The sequence below is a fragment of the Empidonax traillii genome, unplaced genomic scaffold (genome assembly GCF_003031625.1).
Source record: "Empidonax traillii isolate 1590-97213 ecotype Southwest subspecies unplaced genomic scaffold, ASM303162v1 scaffold677:size394641, whole genome shotgun sequence".
Taxonomy (NCBI): domain Eukaryota; kingdom Metazoa; phylum Chordata; class Aves; order Passeriformes; family Tyrannidae; genus Empidonax; species Empidonax traillii.
In genome coordinates, this window is record NW_020955870.1 from 341,093 (window position 1) to 350,662 (window position 9,570).

The 9,570-nt window shown below is 50.5% G+C and overlaps 1 protein-coding gene and 1 long non-coding RNA gene across 2 annotated transcripts in view; both read right to left on the reverse strand.

Annotated features, from left to right (window-relative positions):
- LOC114065566 lies at positions 1 to 2,047 on the reverse strand. The gene is made up of 4 exons (XR_003573004.1): positions 1,999 to 2,047; positions 1,411 to 1,461; positions 614 to 706; positions 1 to 37 (listed from the first exon to the last, which is right to left on the reverse strand). It is a non-coding gene; the product is annotated as an uncharacterized LOC114065566 (long non-coding RNA).
- Positions 2,048 to 7,179: 5,132 nt separating this feature from the next.
- Positions 7,180 to 9,570, reverse strand: part of LOC114065561 (ceramide synthase 4-like) — a 24,834-nt gene continuing 22,443 nt past the window's right edge. Inside the window, exon 10 of the mRNA XM_027899585.1 lies at positions 7,180 to 9,147. Coding sequence (XP_027755386.1) covers positions 8,956 to 9,147 — 192 coding nt within the window. The 3' untranslated portion in view covers positions 7,180 to 8,955. The remainder of the gene's footprint in view (positions 9,148 to 9,570) is intronic.

Here is a 9,570-nt window from a genome sequence, read left to right on the forward strand (position 1 = left end):
TGGTGGTGATGTGGTGGATGATCTGCTCCTTAAAGTCCTGCCATGAGAAGGGAGATTGTCAGCCTTTGACCTGGCAGCATCTGTTCCTGCATGCTGCGTCCTCACTAGGTCATGTCAAACACCTCCACAAAGCATCAGTGCTCCCACTGTACTGCAGCTCTGAGCAGTCTCCACTGCAGAACGAGGTGAAGGCAAGGTTGGGTGCTGGGTACGGGAGGTCACCTCATCCCATGCTGCAAAAGTCACACATGCATTTACAGGACCCTCATCAGAGCAGCCCAGGCCTCTCCCATCAGCAGACACGGCCCTCTAGTGCAGGCAGCCCCTGAGAGCAGAGCTGGGAAGGGCTGTGGTGCCACATCCACACAGTGTCTGTCCTCTGGCCAGGCGTGGGGACCCCTCGTGTCAGTCCCCAGCCCCTCCCAGCCAAAGAGGCAGAGAGGCCACACCATGCACGAGCAGGGCCCAGTGCAGTGGTGGGATCCGAGTGCTGGAGGGGCTCACGTGCTCAAGGGTGTTCCCAGCAGCACATGTGCCTTCTCCTTTGCAGCCCTGGGGAGCTGACAGCAGGAGGGGACAGACTGCTGGTTGTGGCTGTGCTGCTGTCACTCACCTTCCTCTTCACATCGAAGGGCAGGGTGGCCACGAGTGAGCAGTAGAAGGAGAGCTCCAGGAGGTAGAACCAGCCCAGTGCAGGTGGGAGAGGCTGCAAGATAAGCAACTGGCAGCATGATGGCCCTGCCTAGCCCCGGGGGACAGGAGAGGAGAAGGGTCTTCTGGACAAAGCCCCTTCATTCAATCTGCATTTGGGACAGCAGGGCTTGGTCATGCCTAAATTTTCCTGTTCCCAATGACTGAACTGTTTGCTGATGCACTGACAGGCAGATCCAAAACCAGGACCAGCCTGGCCAGCCTGCAAAGGGACTGACAGCATCTGGGGTCTCCCCTCTTCAGGGGGTCAGACACCTCATCTCCAGCCCTGCTTTGAGACATCAGATGTCCTGACCACACACAGAGCCACTTCCAGCCAGGTTTGGGTGACAAAGAAACTCATGGGAAGTGGTGTCTGCTCAGGGCAGAGCTCCCCATGCTCATATGGAGCATCTATGAGGAGCTTGTCAAGCAGATGGAGCCAAGCTGTCCTGGTGTGTGATGTGAGGGTGAGTGATGGGAGGGATGTTGAAAGAGAACAGGTGGATATAAGGAGTTATAAGGATAAAGCTTTTCACCATGAGGCTGGGCTGTCTTCATGTTTGAATGTTTTCAAAACTCAGCTGGAGCAAACCCAGGGTAACCTGGTGTGATCCCACAGCTGAGAGCTGCGAGCTGCGAGCAGGAGGTTGGGCAAGAAACCTCTTTATCCCCCTTCCAGTATGAATTAGCCTGTGATTCCATGTACTTGCTGCTCACCTGTTGTGGAAATTTCAACCAGCACACGGTATGGTCCCAAAACCAGGGCTTCTGTTCAGAGAGAAGGCAGCAGTAAGAAACCATAGCCTTTTAATGGCATGATGAGCACGGGAAGAAATACTGCAAGAACTCGTGGACCCATGCTAGATCCAGTCTGGCTTTGAGCTTTGGAGAAAGTGGTTGGCAAAATGCATTTGTCGTTAGTGAATGCACAGGGTGTCACACAAAGGGTCTTGATAAAGAGTGGGCAGCAGGCAGAGCCGGGGCAGGGTCTGCTCTTGTCTGAGATGCAGGAGCTGTGTGGGGGAATCTGTGGTGAAGCACTTGCACAAGGATCTGAGACAAGGAGAGCATGATAACACCACTGACATCACTGACACCCAGCCAGGCCCAGCAAGGGAAAGGGGAAGTGTTTTATCCTGCATCAGGATTAGGGATCGTTCTGCTCCATACCCCTGAATTTGTCCTTCTTTGTCTCTGGCCACGTAGTGATGGCCACACATCGTCTTGGGGTGGGACCATTAGCATCATTAGCAATCAACAAGGTACCCTTGCAAGGTGTCACTTCACACCTGCTCACATACTTACATCATACAGAAGAGCCAGTGCAGAGAAGAATGAGGTAAAATAGAATGTGAATCTCCAGCTAAAACACAAAACAAGGAATTAAGTCCTCCTCCAGAGTTGGAATAGCTGTCCAGGCTGTGCCCAGGATGCCCACAGGGGAACCTATGCTTGTTTGGACAGGAATTTGCAGAATCTCAGCTCCATTGGCACAGCAAGCATGTGTTGTAAGGCAACAAGGTACCCACAGCCCACCCAGGCTCTGCTGTGCCCTCACTGTGCCCAGATTCCCTGTGCACTCCACCAGTTAAAGAGGATGCAGCAAGACTACCAAGCTGCCTCTCCCTGTCACCTTCTGTTGTGTGGGTGTTTGTAGATCACCTATGCTTATACACCCCAGCCTGTGGAAGGCACCTAATTTTTCCCAGTGATGGCACAGGAGTACTGAGGTTTTATCACTTTCCTCAGAAATGCTGCATATGGAGCACTGAACAAGCTCTCAGGGGGAGAATATTTTTGAAAAAAGCAAAGTAACAGGATTCAAGCACTGAATAATTTATTTTTCAGAAGGGGAATGAGAGCAGATCTCTTACTTGATGGGGGTCTTTGTGTTCATACATCATTAAACCTCAAGGTGAGAACCAGAGATAACCTGATTCTTTTGATCAAGAGACTTAGTGACTCCTCTCTCCATCCTGACTCCATGTGCTGCTGAGATAAGCAGGAAGATTTCATATAGGAGAACAAACAGGTTGAGGAAAAGGAATGAAGATTTTGGTGCTTTCTGGTGGTTTTCAGGTTTTGCCTCCCTCTGTTCATGGCTTGCACTGCCTACTAACTGCACTTCATGGATTTATTTTATGCCCATGCTGACAATATCTCAAAATGCTAATTTTGTATCAAGATCATCTTGAAAAGAAGTGAATGCATTTTGAAAATGGCTAGAGTGCTCAAAATCCCTCCAGCACCTGAGATTTAAACCTGTTCTCCATCAAGGCCACTAGACTCTGTTGAGGGAACTTTCACTTTTAAAGGTAAAGGAAGGGAAGGGAGGGAAGGAAGGAAGGGACAGAGAGGGAGGGAGGACGAAGCTGGCAGTGCTGCAGGGAGGGGACAAGGCTCTGCTGGCAGCAGGTTCCCCTGGAAGCCTCCACTGACCCACCTACCTGACCTCACAGAACTTCTTGCTCAGCCTGGGGTGGTCCTGGGCCCGCCGGTGCCGGAACCAGGTCTGCACCTCTTTGATGGGCAGGTCACTTTGCTTGGCCAGTGAAATCAGGTCCTCCTGGAAAACAGAGCAGGGAGGCAGGACTGAGCCTTCTGGAGGCTGCTGGTCCCTGTGGGAGGGGAAGAGCTGTGCTCCCACAGGCTGCCCATCTGCCTTTCCCCAAAGAACACCTTTCTTTGGAAAAAAAATCCTATCAATTCTATTTGCATTTGTGAACTCCCAGATGATTTGTGGCCATTTTTAAACCCCAATTTCAGACATGTCCAAATGCAGGTTCAGAAATAAGCACAGCCTCTCCTTGGTTAAATTTTAGCAGCTGTACTCAATGGGATGCAATGTCTGGGTATAAAAGTCTAAATACGTTTTTCTCCACTTCTGATACAATTTTGACTTATGATTATCAGCTACAGATAACAAACCTGAAGATAAAAAAAGAGTTTTGGCCTGTGATGATAAAGAAACAAGCACATAATTCATTCAGTAATGTCAGCAAAACCATCCAGCTGTTGGAGTGGCTGCACAGTCACAGGCTCAAAGACATCACTTTCAGCATCCTTATTTTCTACATGAATTCCAAATAACACTACGTAGACTTAAGATTTATAAATTGTGATTAAAATGAATGTAAATATGAGCTCATGAGCATTTTTAATTATTCTGACAAAGTTTCATAAAGGTTTAAGTCAAAAATTGTTTTTAAAATCCATGTGTCAGTGTGAGTCAGGATCCAGGCCCAGAGTGGTGGTGAGTGGAGCTAAATCCAGCTGGGGGCTGGTGACCAGTGGTGTTCCCCAGGGCTCAGTTTTGGGGCCAACCCTGTTTAATATCTTCATAGATGGTCTGGAAGAGGAGATCGAGGGCACCCTCAGTCAGTCCACAGATGACACCGAGCTGGATGGGAGTGTTCATTTGCTGGAGGGCAGGAAGGCTCCAGAGAGGCAACTGGACAGGCTGGATCGATGGGCCAAGGCCAGTGGTGTGAGAGTCAACAAGGCAAAGCGCTGGGTCTTACCCTGGGGTCACAAGAATGCTCTAGGTTTGGGGCAGAGTGGCTGGAAATCTGCCTGGTGGAGAAGGGCCTGGGGGGTGCTGGTCAATGGTGGCTGAACATGAGCCCAGGTGTGCCCAGGTGGCCAAGAAGGCCACTGGCACCCAGCCTGTGCCAGCAATGGTGTGTCCAGCGGGACTGGAGGGATTGAAAAGATGTGGAGATGTAGTACTTGGGGACATGGTTTAGAGGTGGCCTTGGCAGTGCTGGGTTAATGGTTCAACTTGAAGATCTCAGCTTTTCGAACCTAAATGATTCTGTGATTCTTGAGCCTTAATAGACTGTACCCAAAGGGGTGATGGCTCCCTTCTTGCCAGAGCCAGCAGCTCTCACAGCACCTGTGTTTGACACACAGCAGGTCAGGACGTGCTGGGATTGCAGCAGTTGGACACATGGGAAGGTGCTGGAATATCTGCTTTTATATCTCCTTCCCAGGAAGGGTGGTGAGCAGTAACTATCTTGCCTGTGAGGCAGGTTTGGCTGGCCTGGGGTACCTGGACAGAAAGGGGGTGTTGCTTGCCTGGGCTCTGGGGACAGTGGGACACTGGGGCCACTCACCTCCTTTGGGGTTCTGCCCAGCAGAATGTAGAAGCTTTCCAGCGTGGCGTTGGTCTGGACTTTGGGCCTCCGCTTGTCCCTCACACCCAACCCCCTGCCCAAGGGCAGAGCCACAGTTCTGCAAGAGGAGAGTTCAGGCAGAAAAGCACCTGTGTGCCCACACTGGGAGCCAGGGTCAGCCAGCAGCAAGGTGCTGCTGTTCTGTGCATGGATGAACTGCCCCAGGGGCCAGCACTGCCCCAGAGCTCACACAACCAGCTCTGCACTCACAGCCCTGGGGACCCAGCACTGCCCCAGAGCACATGCACAGCCCAGTGCCTGTGTCAGATCAGTGCTCCTTCAGACAGACACAGTGGCACCAAAACAAAGGTGAGGGGTGCTGGCTGTGCAGTGGAGACAACAGTGACCACTGCTAAGTAAGCAGTAACTCATTCTGCTGAGGTCCCCAGACACAGAGCATGTCTCTCTTGGTGTGCATGCTGGTCCCCTTTACAGCATTCCTGAGCAGTCCAGGCTGCCACAAAACCAGTCTGCAAGTGCCCCTGAGCGTCCCATGTGCTCTGTGCCCAGGGTACCTGTCCACTGCCTGCAGGAGCCAAGGACACAACATGTGGGGATATGCTGGTTCCTGCAGGAAAGATCTACTGGGAGGCATTGCTTTCTAAATCATGTTGTTTCTAGGAAGCCAGGCAAGTGCAACAGGCCTTCGCTTCTTTGAAGGAAGACCTGATGACACTGGAATTAATTCTGGCTCTCCCTACAGCTCGTGTCTACCACATCTCTCACACAGCTGCACCCTGCAGGCAGGAGCCAGCGCTCGGGGGAGATTTGCTGAGATAGTTTCCTGGCATGAGCCATGTGGACCTGCCTCATTTCCACACATGAATCCTGGGGAGATGCCAGCTGACCCTCAGGCTCCCCTGGGGTGAAGTGCCCACAGTGAGACACTGGAGTGCATCACCTCTGGTGGAACTGGGGTCCTCTGGTGCTGGGAGGAGGACACAGGGCAGAGCTGGGCAGGGACTGGTGTGAGCAAAGTGGTCCCACAGTGAGTTCTGGGAGCCATGGTCACCCCCTGCTCCAGCCTCTGTGCTGGGGTGGGGGCCTCACACAGCACCCTCTAGGATCAGGCTGAACCCTGGCTCAGCTGGCGGCTCCCAACACCAGTAAATCCCTGTCTGTGTTGCAAGCTTCCACTTGTCTCTCTCCAGAGGGACCCTCCACCCACAGCTCAGGTGTGACTGAGTGATGGACTTGTCTTTTCACATCTGCTCGTACAGGTTATGGCACAGGTACAGGAGAGTGAGGGCAGGCCAAAGGGCTGCCATACAAATACCATCTGCCGTGAAAACACAGATTCAGCGTTCCTGGGGACAAGCCCCTGTACACTTTGTAGTGTAGTGGCTGGGAGGCAGGTAAGGATTATTCTGGAGCAACCCTGCAAGACACTGGACAGTGTCAGGAGAAGCCAGAGGTGCTGCACTCACCTTTCAAAGAGGCACCGGACAAAGATCAACAGCAGAGCACCAGGGATGCAGAGCAGCAGGTCCTGAGGCTGCGGGTAGTGGATGTCTGCAGACTCCTTCAAGTCCTCCCAGGTAGCTCCAGGTGGCAGCCAGAATTCATGGTGCCAGAACCACTCTGACACCCCCATCCTGGTAAAGATGTTGGGCACAGAAAGCAGAGGCTGCCTGCAGCACGCAGGTAGCAGCGAGGCATAAAGCTCACTGCTAAATCAGGATTCCCAGTTCAACAGCTCATCCCCCTCTGTCCCCACCTCCTGCTCAGTTCCATGAGTATGACAGACTAGGGTGAAATAGCATCACTTGTTCTGACCTGCCTGTGAGCTTGGAGGTGGGGTAAGATGTCCTAGTACAAGACAGTAGTTTAGTGGGTGTCGAGGGGGTGGCTGATTTCAATCACGCACTGCTGCATGGATGACTAAAGTCCCCACCTGGTGACAGTGTCAGCAGGGACACCTCTCTTGCCCCCTCTTTCTATCAGGTTTTTCCTTCTAAGCCTACAAGGCCCTCCCCTGTTAATCAGCTCTGACACCTGACAAAGGGTGGGGATGGGGGTCCTGGGGGAGACTGTCCAGAGCCATTGAGATCTTCTGGCACCTTCAAGGCCCCAGCAGTCTCAGTTCTGGTTCCCCCATCTTGCTCAACAACATTCCCTATCCCAGGAGACAAACCAGGCAGCTCCAGTTCTCTACTGGCACAGCCCAGTGTGGCTGTCCTGGGTATGCAATATCCTCCCCTTGGCAGTGGCAGCCACACGTGTCTCCCTCATCACATGTGCACCTCTAAGGTGCAGCCAGCCAGGTCACCTCCTGGTAGTTAAAGAAGTAGAAAAGAGCACAGACAATCAAACCTTTTAAAAGTTATTTATAAAGAATGTTTACATTCAGTAGTACAAAATGATATATATCCATCCCTCCTGAGCACACCACCTGCAGAGGGACAAGGTCTCCCAGTTCACAGCATACAAAACGTGTGCTTCCAACTTCAGTTAGCTCCAGGTTTCAGAGACAAACTATCCTCAGCAAATATGGATTTCAATGACAATGCAGGAGCAGATGTTCTCCTCTCACACCATGTTACTGCCCTGGAATTACCCGTACTGGAACTACTTTTTCCCCTCTGAAATTATCCAATTCCAGTTTAGAAACCCAATCCTCCAAATGAGTTTTGACTGAAACCAAAGATGAGCACAACAAGCTCATCAGATCAAATCTTTTTCAGTCACATCTCAGGTGGCCTGAGTGGATTGATGAAAACCCTCTTGTCTTTCCATGCTGTCACTTGCCTTTTAATTTAAACATGTGCACCACCTCCTCAAATAAGGCATCTCCTTGGTCCATGTCCTATTCCCCCCAAGTGAACACTGGGCACATAGAGGGAAGTGTCTGCATGGCCTTGGCAGTTGAAGTCCCTGCACTCATTACAGTGAATCAGTTAATACTTTGGTTTCATAGATTAATTGACCTATAAAAGAGAAATTCATGTAACACTAATTTAAATGTTTTAAGGGATTGCAGAATTCAGAATCTAAGACTACCCAGGATACAAGATATGGCATCTAAACAAACTAAACCAGCACTGCATCATGACTTCATGGATCACTGCTTTACACTTCCTGCTCTTGATACACTTGGCAAAGGCCCTAGAGTTAGAAGCTGTGTTAAAGCATTATTCCATAAGGTTCAGCAGATTTTCTCTGGATCCTTTTTGCTCTGAGGACAGGGGAAACATATTCCCTTCTTGCCACAAGCTGAGTGTGTAAACATTTCCCACTGTGCCAGTCACACTAGGTGAAAACATGAGCACTTTCATCAGTGTTGTCTTCCAGATTATATAGTTCCTTGTCATCTCCCTTCTTCTGACTGTTTCCTTCTGAGAAAAGTTTAAAGGATTACTTGACAGTTGAGAAACAGCTGCCTGGATTTTCCAGCTCTTCCAACTATGATTTGGGTGGGTGCTCCTCTGGCCTGGGCTTTGGAGTTCCCACCTCTGAGGCAATAATGCTGACCCCAAACAGGGACTGAGATCCACACCATTACAGAACTGGTCACTGGCACACAGAGTACTTCCTTGGAGATGAACATGTTTCCTCCTATGTCTTTCCAGAGCTTTCATTTCATTATGCTCAGTTTTAATTTTCCAAGTGTCACAGGGCACTTTGTCTTTTCCAAAGAAGTGTCCCAGGGTTACGATATGGAGTCTCACACTTGTTGGGCATAATCATTACTGGCGATGGGCCAGGCCCCCAGAGGCTGATCCAGGCTAAGCAGATTCCTATCAAACAACATAAGGTGGGTAAAACTTGACAAAGTTTACCCACCTTTTTAAATTATTTTTCAAGATTAAAACATTTGACAACTATGGTACAGTCTAATACAAGTCAAACCACTTTGATCCCTTTCTATCTTTTCCAAGGCTACAACCTACAGTAAGTTTTTGCAGAAGGAAGACCAAAAACTTCCTTCAAGCATCACTGACTATAAACAGTTCTGTTTACAGGGAAGCAGAAATTCAGCTAAGATACTGCAATTGCACTCCATTTTATCTACACAGTGAGCAAAACTCTTCCTACAGATGGTGGCCTGTGTTCCCTGGAGGCCAGACCAGCAGCACGTGCACCTCAGCTATCTGTCCTTGACGTGGCCGTTGGCGAGGTGGGCTCTGCTGCTCGGGGGCTCAGAGCCATTCCTCTGGATGTACCCATTGCTGGTCACGTTGCTGAAGTGTGTGGTCCCATTCTTCTCCTTTCCCCTAATTTTATCTCTTTCTTCATCCTTGTCGCTTTCTTCTGTGTCGCTCCTCATGTCCTTCTCCATCTACAAGAACAGGTAAGTGAGAAGCAAGACAAACACAGCACAAGCTGCAGTGCTGGCTGAGCCATAGGCTGAACGTTCACCCGCTGCCTCAGCCACTCGCCCTCAGCACAGTCCTGTGTGAGCACAGTCCTGCTCTGCCCCTCAGCTCTTACACCCTCAGAAACAGCTTCTCCCTGTCTGATCTCAGTCTGAGTGGAATCCTGTTTGTGCTCCTGATAACCTTTAGGAGTTACAGGCTGAGAAGCAGCACCAAACCACAGATGCCCAGGACTGAGGACAACAGTGTAAGCCTGACGAGATCCACACTGCTGCTCTGGTCACCAGAGCATGGGGAAAGGATGGGGGAGGCAGTTTAGTCAAGCTCTTTTATATTTCCCCAAAGGTGCAAGAGCTAACTTCTGCTCACACTTGGCCCGGGTGGCT